The sequence below is a fragment of the Somniosus microcephalus genome, chromosome 1 (assembly GCF_052327205.1).
Source record: "Somniosus microcephalus isolate GS21.2 chromosome 1, FLI_Smic_1.0, whole genome shotgun sequence".
NCBI classification, from domain to species: domain Eukaryota; kingdom Metazoa; phylum Chordata; class Chondrichthyes; order Squaliformes; family Somniosidae; genus Somniosus; species Somniosus microcephalus.
This window is the reverse complement of record NC_140987.1, coordinates 63,764,962-63,778,388: the sequence shown is the minus strand read 5'-3', so window position 1 is coordinate 63,778,388 and position 13,427 is coordinate 63,764,962. Positions and strand designations below refer to the sequence as shown.

Genomic DNA, 13,427 nt, shown 5'->3' with positions numbered 1-13,427 from the left:
CACTGCCTTTGATTCCGAGCTGAGTATCAAACCCCACTGTTAAATAAGAACATAAGAATTAGGAACAGGAGTAGGCCATACGACCCCTCGAGCATTCAATAAGATCATGGCTGATCATCGACCTCAACTCCACTTTCCCGCCCAATCTCCATATCCCTTGAGTCCAAAAATCTATCTATCTCGGCCTTGAATATACTCAACGATTCAGCATCCACAGTCCTCTGGGGCAGAGAATTCCAAAGATTCACAACCAACGTTCACGCAGCCCAGGACGGGCTTTTCAACTGTGAAACTTTGCGCACGCACGGAACTTTGAAAGGGCCGTGCAGCCCCTTAAATGGATCGCACACCCAAAAAGTAAATATGGGGGAATGTTGTTCACAACCCTCTGAGTGAATTAATTTCAGTCTTAAATGGCCGACCCCTTATCCTGAGACTATGCCCCCTAGTTCTAGACTCTCCAGCCAGGCGTTCTTCCCCTACCGCTCTTGGTTTCAATGGGGGGTTTCCTCCCCTATCACCCTTGGCTCTGTTTCCAGGAGCAGACAGAGTCTCCCAAGAACTGAAAGCTGCACTTTGTGTGTGGCACAAATGGGCTGGGGTGTCACAGGCTTAACAATTACCCTTTTACCAAAACATTCTGCACCAGACACCACCTGGGTGTTAAATATCAGTCATACTAAAATGAATAGTCCAGTTTATTTAAGATAATTATACAGACAAGAAAACTACAAAACACTGATGGTACAAATTCTTCTAAAACAACAGATTGTATCATTGCTTTATAGTATCAAGTTAACGTTCATTGCAACTGTGGAACTCTTATTGTATATATCCACTGCTGTCTGTACACTTGGCTACTTGTGGGTGCTGGCAAAGGGGGTAGAACTCTTGTCATTTGTCTTTAATATCAACCTAAAATGAAAAATACATTAAACATGCAGAAAAATGTACAAGACTGAAAAAAACACTGAATCCATCACATTCACAACAGTTGAAAAATACCGCCCCTCTATATCTCTCTTTATCCCTAAAACCCTATCTTTGCTAAATATTTACCCAATTCCCCCTTTCACTTTGATGACACCATCTCTATCTCCCGGTCTGTTCCATAAAGTTTTTAAATGTAAATGGTTTATTCACCTTCATACTTTGGAGTTTGAGTCACTTTTTTTGTTGTAAATGTCACATTTGATTTATTGGGAGTCTACACTTTCGGCCACATTTGATGGCACTGCCTGAATCCTGTTATTTTATAAAGTCACTGGTGTAAGGAGTATATTAAAGGGATGATCCAGTGCTCCCAGCAGGGACGCTGTGACCATCGGGAGTGTGGTTCGAAGGTCTGGCTGCAACATTGTAGCCCCGATTCTGTGGCCTACAATCCCTGCAGGGAGCACAGGGTCGCGGGATGACCCCTTACACTCACCATCACATATGCACATATTCCATCCGCAAACAGTGGGCACCGCAGGCACTGGATAGCGGACACTGGAAATAATATTATTTAACTTTATAAGTTCCCTTTGTCGTTTTATGGTTTATTCTTTATTAGTTGTTCCCCTTTACAAGGGGGCACTTTTGTTTGATGACACTGGGATAACGCAGTGTCTCTTGACTGCTTTATTTAGAAAAGGCATATGCACATATTGAATCTTGCTTGCCTTAACAACCCAGATTCCTATTGGTGATAGTAACAACGGCATTTCAGTATTGATTCACTAACCCAAACATATCTCAAATTCCACCACTTCGAGCTTGCACAACAGATTGAACCATTACTAGCCACAGAGCAATTTTACAATTACCCTGGGTAACTTTTAATTTTAATCCTGCCAGCTACAGATTTCAGCATATCTTTTTAATAATTCCTATTATTTTCTCATGCAAACTTCTCAATTGTGTTCCTAAAAAATGATGTTGCTGTACATTATCATCCTTCATTTGTTAGTACTTGCCCATTGTCAAACACTTGCCCGTTTCCTAAAGTTTATTGCTTATTAACTTGTGGAAACGGCAACGTTTTAGAAAAAATTCTGGCTTGTGGTTACTTCCTCCCTGCATTTACTGAAGAAATATATCCAATTGCTGCTTCCATTGAGTTCTTCAGCAATGAATGGCATTGTCCATCCCTAGTAGCCCTTGAGAAGGTGGTGGTGAGCCTTCTTTTTGAACTGCTGCAGTCCACGTGCAGTCCTGTTAGTTAGGGAGTTCCAGGATTTTGATCCAGCGACGATGAAGAAACAGCAATATATGTCCAAGTCAGGATGGTGTGCAACTTGGAGGGGCACTTGGGAGGTGGTGGCGTTCCCATACACCCGCTGCCCTTGTCCTTCTAGATGGTGGAGGTGCCAGGTTTGGGAGGTGGTGCCGAAGAAGCCTTGGAGTGAAAACATACATACGCACAATTAATTTCAGGTACTGAGGCACAGGAACAAATGCTAACGATAACCTCTGCATTAGAGGATAATCAGAACTAAATCACTTTTATTTATGTTAAGTTAGAAATACATCTAAATTATGAAAAAATAATAACGAATAGTCAGCATAGATTTCATACTCGACCAACCTTTTTGAATTCTTTGACGAAGTAACAGAAAGAGTAGACAAGGGAATGCAGTAGATGTAATATATTTGGAATTTCAAGAGGACTTTGATAAGGTAATGATAGTAGATGAATAAGGTCAGAACATGTAGTCAGGGGACAAGCAGCAGAATGGATAGCAAGCTGGCTACAAAACAGAAAACACAGAGATGGGGTTAAGGGCAGCTACTCAGGGATCGGTGCTGGGTTTACATAAACAATTTGGACTCAGGAATCAGAAGTACAATTTCAAAATTTGTGGACGACATGCAATTGGGGGATATAGTCAATACTGAGGAGGACTGCAACAAGTTAAAGAAAGACAATAATCAACTTGCAGAATGGGTGTGTAATTGGCAAATTAATTTCAATATAGATAATTGTGAGGTGGTGCATTTTGGTAGGAAGAATAAGGAGGCCACATACTGCTTGGAGTCTAAATGGGGTAGAGGAGCATAAGGATCTAGGGGTACAAATATAAAAATCACTAAAAGTTGTGACACTGGTTAATAAGGCCATAAAAAAGCAAACAAATCACTGGGTTCATTTCTAGAGGGATAGAATTGAAAAGCAGAGAAATTATGTTAAACTTATATAGAACCTTGGTTAGACTACACTTGTCGAGTAGTCTGCACAGTTCTGGTTGCCATATTATAAAAAGGATACACAGGCACTGGTGAAGGTGCAAAAAAGATTTACAAGATGATACCAGAACAAAGTGGTTATACCTATCAGAAAAGACTGAACAGGCTGGGACTCTTCTCTCGAAACGAGAAGACTGAGAGGTGATCTGATAGAAGTCATTAAGATTATGAAAGTGTTTGATAGAGTAGAAGTAGAGAAAATGTTTCCACTTGTGGAGGAGTCCAAAACTAGGGGCCATAAATATCAGATAGTCACTAATAAATCCGATAGGGAACTCAGGAGGAACTTCTTTACCAAGACAGTGGTTAGAATGGGGAACTTGCTACCACGTGGAGTGGTTGAAGGGAATAGCATCGATGCATTTAAGGGAACGCTAGATAAACACATGAGAAAGGAATAGAGAATATGTTGATGTGGGTGAGAGGAGGAGGGGTGGGAGGAGGCTCCTCTAGAGCATGGACCAGTTGGTCGAAATGGCCTGTTTCTGTGTAGTACATTCTATCTAATTCCAAGTTGTTAAAACCCATCACCTCTCAACCGAATTGCATCTGCTCTGTCTACAAATCGTCATCCCAGGGAGCTGGAGCAGAGCGACTGGAGATTGGTAGGTCTATTACAGTGACTGGGTTGGAAATCCCAGTGGGATATCTGCTCCCAGGATGGGTTGAGGTCTTCGGGTAATATGTCTTCCCCGCTGGACTCTTGCTTTTCCTCATCTTGCCGAAGCTAAACAGCAGGTGAATGCCGCCGATGATTATTAGGCTGCCGCCAATGAAGCCGAGGACGACGGCGTACCCGACACTGATCCTGGTGCCAGCCACCGTGTTGGGGATCTGCTTGAGTCGATCCGTGTACCAGGAGACCGGGATCAGGGTCAAGGCCCCTCCGACCACAAGAATGACCCCTCCTGCTCCCGCGATCACGCAGTTGGGCATTTCGGTCCAGCAGCGGACTCCCCAGGAGGCCACCAGGATCCCAGCAGCGGACACGACCAAGGAGGCGATCATCAGACCTCTCGCTATGCTGATCACTTGGTAATCAAAGTAGGCATCGTCGCTCAGATTGCAGGACAGCTCCCGCACCGACTGCAGGTCCTTGCAGATCTCCCACAGCCCCTGGTGGTGGATCTCATCCTGAGCCCCGTTGGGAATCTCGGTCACGTCTCTCCAGGCAGGAGCCACGGTGGAGGTGAGGATCAGCACATACCCCACGGGGGCAAGGACCAGCCCCAAGATCATCACCGCCGGGGTCCGCATGCTGAGAGCGCCTCTCCCGCTCACAAACTCAAAGAGCTGACCGCTTCGGTCCAACAGCCAGGATCCGAATTGACCCTGTAAATCTTCAACGACTGCAGGCAAGCGGCAGGGCGAGCCAAGGCTCTCGGGTTACACGGAAATCAGAAAGGCAGGTTTTTGCTCCTGCCAGTGAACAAGAAAACACAAAACCCATCCGCCGCTTACAGTTTAGTTGCTTCAGCCCCGCCCCGCAATCAGGTGGATTGCAATCTCATTTCAGGCTCCACCCTATCAAAGTAAGAAAACGGGTTTTCCTAAAAAGAAGTGAAAGTAGATGAAGTCAAACTTATTTGGTGCCAAGTTTATTGTTTATTGGGGGAAGGGGGGGGTGTGGTTCTAATCAAAGCGTGCTGCAATTATCAAGGAAGGTATGCGCACCTCAGCGTCCTTTAAACGAGTTTCTGTTTGGGTTTCGATGGATACTGACATGCAAACCACACACATATTTCGTGTTCTGTTGGTATGCACAGCAGAATGAGAAATGCACCAACCGGTTTAGCTCATGTTCACGTTTCAGACCGCACAAGAACCTTGCTTCTGTAAAAACAGCAGTCATTTAGGAATAAAAACAAAATGCTGGAAATACTCAGCAACTCAGGCAGCATCTGTGGAGAGAGAAACAGAGTTGACGTTTCAGAGCGATGGCCTTTTGTCAGAACTGGAAGGAGTTAGAGATGTAAGGTTTTAAGTAATAAAAGAGGCAGGGAAAAGGGGAAGGAAACCTCAGGGAAGGTCTGTGATGGGATGGAAGGCAGGAGAGATTAAATGACAAAAGGAATGATGGTGCAAGGCAAAAGGAGATGGTAATGGGACAAGTTAAGATACAAAAGATGGGTCTAGAGGAGGTGTAAATTGGAATATCAAAATCATAAGCAACAGCTGCCGCCCAAAAAAATGTGGGCAGAGGCTAAGATCTGAAATTGTTGAACTCACTGTTGAGTCCGGAAGGCTGTAAAGTACCTAATCGAAAGATGTGCTACTGTTCCTCGAGTTTACATTGAGCTTCACTGGAACAGTGTAGGAGGCCGAGGTCAGAGAGGTCAGAGTGGGAGTGGTGCGAAGAATTCAAAAGACAGGCGAACAGTTTTGACACAATTCAATTGACCCAGCCTCAACAGCATTTTGGGGGGAAAAGTTCCAGATTTCCAATTCCCTTTTTATGAACAAGTGCTTCCTGACTTCACCCCTGAGTTGTCTAGCTGTAATGTTAATGTTACGCCCCCTTGTTCTGGACTCCCCACCAGAGGAAATAGTTTCTCTCCATCTACCCTATCAGCAATAAGTTGCATTTATATAACTGGCATTTATGATCAAATCCTTTAACCATCTTAAAACACCTCAATTAGATCACTGCTTAATCTTCTATATTCAAGGGAATTTAAGTCTACTCTATGCAACCTGTCCTCATAATTTTACCCGTTTCGCCCTGGTATCATTCTGGTAAATCTGTGCTGCAACCCTTCCAAGGCCAATATATCGTTCCTGAGGTACGGAGCCCAGTATTCCAGATGAAGCCTAACCAGAGCTTTATATAACTGCAGCATAACTCCTACCACTTTCTATTCCAGCCCCCTTCAGATAAAGACCAACATCCCATGAGCCATTTTAATAAAAAAATTTTACCTGTTAATTAGCTTTTAGTGATTTCTGTACACAGACCAATAAATCTCTCTGTTCCTCCACAATTCCTAGCATCTCAACATTTAGAAAATACCCTGATCTATCTTAGATCCAAAGTGGATGACCTCACACTTCCCCACATTGAACACCATCTGCAACAGTTTTACCCACTCACATATAACAACAACTTGCATTTAACATAGTAAAACATCCCAAGTCACTTCACAGGAGCCTTCAGCTGCCTAGGTCCTAAGCTCTGGAATGTCCTCCCTAAACCTTTCCATTTCTCTACCTCTCTTGTTTTCAGACTATTCTTAAAACTCTTTGATCAACATTTTGGTCACCTGTCCTAATATCTCCTTATGTGACTCGGTGTCAAATTTTGTTTAATACCACTGCTGTGAAGTCCCTTGGGACATTTTACTACAATAAAGGCGCTATATAAATGCAAGTTATTGTTGTTGAGTTTGGCGGTAGTTTGCGATGACAGAGGGGTCAAGGGAGAAATGGGGGTGCAGAAGAAAGTGGGATTGGAAGGGGGTAGAGTGATGTTTCTGACTAGTCTTTCCTGCCACAGTAGAATCCCTGCTTGATTAGTCGGTTGAAAAAAAATGTGGAAGGGGGAACAGCGGGTCAAAAGCTTATACATAAGCAACCAGCATTCTTAGCTATACTGGCATCAAAGGAAATGACAAACCTACATTTTGTCTGTTTGATAAAGAAGTTGCATTTATATGGTGCCTTTCAGGACCCCAGGACATCCTAAAGTACTTTACAGCAAATGGAGTACTTTTGTTTTGAAGTGTAGTCAATGTTGTAATGTAGGGAAACCCAGCAGCCAAATTGCACACAGCAAGGTCCACAAACATCAATGAGATAATGACCATATGATCTGTTTTAATGGTGTTGGTTGAGGGATACAGTTTGGGATAAACTCCCCCTGCTCTTCTTCGATTAGTGTCATGGGATCTTTTACGTCCACCTGAGAGTGCAGACGGGGCCTCAGTTTATCATCTCATTTGAAAGACGGCACCTCTGACAGTGCAGCACTCCTTCAGTATTGTACTGGAGTCTCAGCCTAGATTATGTGCTCAAGTCTCTGGAGTTGGACTTGAACCCACAACCTTCTGATTCAGAGGTGAGGGTGCTACCCACTGAGCCAAAGCTCACACTTTACAAAACATTGCCAGTGCAATGAGATAATATGTGTATAAAAAAGTACAGGTGTTATTCAGTAATGAGTGGGTAAGTGTTCAGAAATAAGTGTAAGTTGGAAAGCTTGTGTTTAGCTGTCATGTAACAGAATCTGTCTGTCTTTCTTTCTGTGTCTCAGTGTGTGTCTCTATCTTCTCTACAACTCTTTGTCTCAGTCACCATTTTTCTCTCACTCTCTCCTGTCCCTCCGTCTGCATGTGTGTCTATTGCTTTATGCCTCTCTTTCTGTCATTATTTATCTCTCTATTTTCCTCGTTCTCAGGTTTTCCGTCTCTGTTGGTCTTGTTCTGTGTCTTTGTGCTTGTGTGCATCTCTCTCCCCTCCTCTCTCTTGTGTCTTAGTGAACAGAACTGGACGCAGCATTCCAAGTGCGGTACAACAATAACATCACCACCACTATCACACAACAAGGTGCTTCAGAGGTGTAACAGAAAAATGGACACTCAGCCAAAGAAGGAGCGATTAGGAGGGGTGACCAAGAGCTTAGGAGGTGGGGAAGCGGAGGAGTTTATGGAGGTAATTCCAGAGCAGGGGGCTTATGGGGCTGAAGGTACGGCCACCAGTGGTGGGGCAAAGAGACAGTGCCTTTAGTGTCGACTCAGTTCTTTTACTTCCAGCTCATTATCCACCTCTTCCATTGAAAAGTGTTCTGAATCCTTCTACATAAGGCATTATGTAAGTGTAAGTTGCAAGTCAATGTGAGGTAGGATTTTTAACAATAAGGACAAGCTTATGCATGCACACAGCAAAAATAAATTCGTTGCTGCCACATTGTCTCCTTTCCAACATACCTCCCTGAACTCATAAAAATGAATAAATATAAATTGGGGACCATGGGATTTGTAATATGGAGGTGTGGGGTACCACGGAGGTGTAATGTGTCATGGAGGTGTAGGACACCATGGAGGTGTAGGGTACCATGGAGGTGTGGGGCACCATGGAGGTGTGGGGTACCATGGAGGTGTGGGGTACCAGGGAGGTGTAGGGTACCATGGAGGTGTAGGGCACCAGGGAGGTGTGGGGTACCAGGGAGGTGTAGGGTACCATGGAGGTGTAGGGCACCAGGGAGGTGTAGGGTACCATGGAGCTGTGGGGCACCATGGAGGTGTGGGGTACCATGGAGGTGTAGGATACCATGGAGGTGTGGGGTACCATGGAGGTGTGGGGTACCATGGAGCTGTGGGGCACCATGGAGGTGTGGGGTACCATGGAGGTGTGGGGTACCAGGGAGGTGTAGGGTACCATGGAGGTGTAGGGCACCAGGGAGGTGTAGGGTACCATGGAGCTGTGGGGCACCATGGAGGTGTGGGGTACCATGGAGGTGTAGGATACCATGGAGGTGTGGGGTACCATGGAGGTGTGGGGTACCATGGAGCTGTGGGGCACCATGGAGGTGTGGGGTACCAGGGAGGTGTAGGGTACCAGGGAGGTGTAGGGTACCAGGGAGGTGTAGGGTACCAGGGAGGTGTAGGGTACCAGGGAGGTGTGGGGTACCATAGAGGTGTAGGGTATCGGGAGGTGTAGGGTACCAGGGAGGTGTAGGGTACCAGGGAGGTGTAGGGTAACATGGAACATGCAGGCTTTGTTGGAACTGGCTGTCCTACTAACATCTGTTCAATCTTTTTTCTCCCTGCATTCACAGGAAGCGAGAGGGTCATCCCTAGGATTTGTAAGTTCCTCCTTTTTATGATCTTTAATTCCAAAAGATTCAACGTGACCCAAATTGATAGCATTGATTAAAACTTTATTTCTTGATTTTCTTCAGTACAATCAAGGATCAACATCTCTTACGGTGTCTTAAGCAGCAGTAACAAAGCACAAAACTTAGTCATACTACCCCATTATGCCTTGGGTAAAAGTCACAATAGGAGTTGTCTGGTCCCTCTGGCACGGTCCTCTGAGTCCGCTATTCTCACCTCCAGGTGTCCCACATCTTCCAGCACAATCCCCCCTGAGTCTATTATCCTCCCCTCCAGGTGTCAGGCTCCAGTCTTTTACAATTATCCCTTCCTGGGATCTCCTTTTTATACCTTTTCTTTCCATTCAAACCTATGGACCTGGAAATTCGGTATAGCCGCGTTTCGGGCGCTAGTCCTGGCGATGCGCAAAGTTTAGTGCCAGGCGCAATTTAGCGCCACCTAGCGCGATATTGGGTTGCAGCGCCCCTAAAGGTGATTGCGGCGCTAAATCAGGCACTGCACGCTACTCTTAAGGCGCTATCCCGGTGGCGCAACCCAATTTCGCGGCGGCGGGGCGCAGCGAGGGTGCTGTCAATAATCACTTTCCCTGAGACACAGTGGCGCCGGCCAGCTCTTAAAGGGGCAGGTCAATTGGCATCACCAGACACACTCACTGCCTTGTAGGCCTTCAAAGCGGTGGGAGCCTACCTGTGGCGCACCAGCCTAGCAAGACATGGAAAGGGTGAGGCAGAGGGCGGAACACCTCACTGATGGGGCATTGGATGCTTTGGTTGGCGCAGTGGAATCAAGGCCAAGGAAGATGGTCGGAATGTGATTTATGTTTTGGACAGTCTCCTGGGTGTGAGAGGCAGTTATGTGTCAGTGCATTAGTTTTGCTTTCTGTTGCCATAGCTTTCTCATGTTTGAAGGAACCACATTTTGTGTAATGAAACACTTTCTTCATTTACAATGGCCATGCTTGCTATTTACATGCATCTTGCCCTTCATAGGCTTGGGGGTATCAGACCAGTTCCATTCCTGTTCTTGGAATGGCAGCAAGCATTCCGTGAGAGGGGCCTAGAAGCTACCTCTGATCAGCCTCTGACGCGCAGCCTGAGAAGAGCCGCTCACGTAGAAGTTCAGGCCAGCAGCCATCTTCTCAGCCGCCGACAGAGATGTCCTGCACCTTATCTGAGGCTGCAGATCTAGCTGAAGCAGCTGGCACAGCTCAGTCACCACCTCCTTTCTAAATCGCAGCCTTCTCACACACTGCTCCTCCGGCATGTTCATGTAGGAAAACTGCTGTCGGATAACCCTGCCAGCATAAGGTCTGCTGTGGTGACGTCTGTTGGCCCTCCTCCGTCTGGCCATGCCCGCCCCCCTCTCCCTGCGTCTCAGTGCCCTTTCCAGATGATTCAGCAGCAGGACGTTCCCCTCCAATGCAGCCCCCATAATAAGTGCCCACAGGAAGGTTCCCCGTTGTCAAGGCTCACCAACAGCAAGGTGATGGTCAGAAGGCTGAAGATCGTCTGCCTGCGCTGGCTCAGTGGTCAAATGGCTCTCAGTGTGCAGCTCAGCAACTCTTTGTAGCTCTCGAGGAAGTTGTGATCCAAAAATGGCTGCCGCTTTTAAACCACACCAGTCCCCTTTAAATAACGCTCCTCCAGTCCGAAAGCGGCTTGGTGAGGCCCAGGTAAGCTGTCACTATTAGCGCCAGGCGCTACGGAGGGCGGCGCCACTGAATTTCCGGTCCGGGGCGCCCAAAAGGCGTTGCACACTCAAATGACGTCATAATCAGCCTGCGCCCATGAGCAGGCGCTAAGATTTAGCACCGGCGCCAAATGCATGCTCAATTTGGGACGAGGCGCTAGGCGCCTTGCGCCCGCCCGGAAATTGGCTAGCGCCCCACTTCTCGGCCTCTTTAGGCGTTAATCGGTGGCGCTATCAACCGAATTTCTCCCCCATGGAGTCTTACTGAACCAATTGCTCACTTCCACATAACCTCTTTATTTCCATAGGATCTCCTGTATCACCTGGCCTTACCCAGGTTCATTCTTGTGTGTTTTCCCACTAAGTTCTTTTTAAAGAAACAAAGCATAAAACGTTCATTTTTTTAAGTCGTATGCAGACCCCTTCCTTATCTGTCTGTTTTGCTACCTTATCAGTCTAGTTCTATGGTTGCATAGATTCCAGCCCCAGCTGCTGTCTTGTTTTTCTCGAGTTATTATAACTCCCATCTTTTCAAGGTCTGTGACATCATGTCTTTTAGTTTGAATGCTCTATTGTCTACGCTGCTTTATTAAAGTCAGTCAAGTTAGCTTATTTTCCCATCTACCATTGCTGCAAGCTGGTTATGATTGGTTATTTTGCTTTGTAAGTTAATTATATGATTGTATATATGCGTGTTTCTATAAAGTATGCATTAATAAGCAAATCAATGAGTTAATTAATAAGGAAAGTAGCTCTAATCCCACAGATTGACAACTCTAATTGGACATTTTCCTGAGGTTTCATTACATGATTTCCTGGCCCGCCCCACACTCTCGCCATTGGTTGTCCTCACAGCGCTGATTGGAAAGCGAACAGATTCTTCATCACCTGATTGGATGAGTCTTGACTTTTAGTTAAACTTTTAGTTGGTGATTTTTTCCATCGCCAATATTTTTTAGAACTAATAAACAAAAGTGTTTTTAAAAAAAAAGAAAAAAAAATGCACAATATTTTTAATGGCCCTATGATTTTTCATATGACTGCTCGCAGCAGTGTCTGGTAGATTAATCCTTAATTCCTGGAGACTACAGAACAATCGGGGTACAATGATGTAGGGGTTATGTTACTGGATTGATAATCCAGAGAATATGAGCTCAAGTCCTACTATGGCAATTTGAAAATTTAAATTCAGGTTAAAAAATGTGGAAATAAAAAGCTAGTATCAGTAAAAGTGACCATGAAGTTGTCGGATTGTTGCAAAAATCCAACTGGTTCACTTAATCCCCTTTAGGGAAGGAAACCTGCTGTCCTTACCTGGTCTGGCCAATCCGGTTTCACATTAATGTGGTTGACATTTAACTGCTCTCTGAAGTGGCCTAGCAAGTCTGCCAGGTCACTGGGCAACAAGGGATGGGCAACAAGTGCCAGCCTTGCCCACATTCCAAGAATTTTTTTTTAATCCTGGAGGGTTGGCAACCTCTTTCCCAACCAGAGGCTGGTCTATCAATGAAGGCAGCTTACCTCCAGAGAACCCCATGCTGGGTTTACACACCCCTTGGGCTTCCCGTCAACTGGGCTGAACACCTGATGGGAGACTGAGACGAGATAATCAATTACTCCTTTCCCCAAAGGGTTGTGGGACACATCTTCAATGCCGGGGTTATTAATATAGCAAACACATTTTTGTCTCAGTGGCTGCAGCATTTGGCTGCAAGCAGGATTTCCAACTGGTGCAAACCCACTTTAATTTAACACATGACACTTAAAAGTAGCTCAAAAAGAAAATACCGCAGATGCTTGAAATCTGAAATAAAAACAAAATGCTGGAGATACTCAGCAGGTCAGGCAGCATCTGTGAAACATAGAAACATAGAAGATAGGAGCAGGAGTAGGCCATTCAGCCCCTCGAGCCTACTCCGCCATTCAATGAGATCATGGCTGATCATCCAAACTCAGTACCCTGTCCCTGCCTTCTCCCCATATCCCTTGATCCCTTTAGCCTTAAGAAATATATCTAACTCCTTCTTGAATATATTTAATGAATTGGTCTCAACTACCTTCTGTGGTAGAGAATTCCACAGGTTCACCACTCTCTGGGTGAAGAAATTCCTCCTCATCTCTGTCCTAAATGGCTTACCCCTTATCATTAGACTGTGACCCCTGGTTCTGGACTCCCCCGCCATCGGGAACATCCTTCCTGCATCTAGTCTGTCTAGTCCTGTTAGAATTTTATAAGTTTCAATGAGATCCCCTCTCATTCTTCTAAACTCCAGTGAGTATAAGCCCAATCGACCCAATCTCTCCTCATACGTCATTCCTGCCATCCCAGGTATCAGTCTGGTGAATCTTCGCTGCACTCCCTCCATGGCAAGAACATCCTTCCTCAGATAAGGTGACCAAAACTGCACACAATACTCAAGATGTGGTCTCACCAAGGCCCTGTACAACTGCAGCAAGACATCCTTGTTCCTGTACTTGAACCCTCTCGCTATGAAGGCCACATAACATTTACCTTCTTAACTGCCTGCTACACCTGCATGCTTACCTTCAGCAACTGGTGCACAAGGACGCCCAGGTCTCGTTGCACTTCCCCTTCTCCCAATCTATTGCCATTCAGATAATAATTTGCCTTCCTGTTTTTGCCACCAAAGTGGATAACCTCACATTTATCCACGTTAT

The 13,427-nt window shown here is 45.6% G+C and overlaps 1 protein-coding gene across 1 annotated transcript; it reads right to left on the bottom strand.

The window, feature by feature from the left end:
- Positions 1–680: 680 nt before the first annotated feature.
- LOC147124140 (claudin-23-like) lies at positions 681–5,079 on the bottom strand. Its single transcript, XM_085982703.1, has 2 exons — positions 3,760–5,079; positions 681–2,380 (listed from the first exon to the last, which is right to left on the bottom strand). Exon 1 carries the CDS (start codon positions 4,483–4,485, stop codon positions 3,787–3,789), a length of 699 nt encoding a protein of 232 aa, XP_085838829.1. The 5' UTR covers positions 4,486–5,079; the 3' UTR covers positions 681–2,380; positions 3,760–3,786.
- Between the last annotated feature and the right edge of the window lie 8,348 nt (positions 5,080–13,427).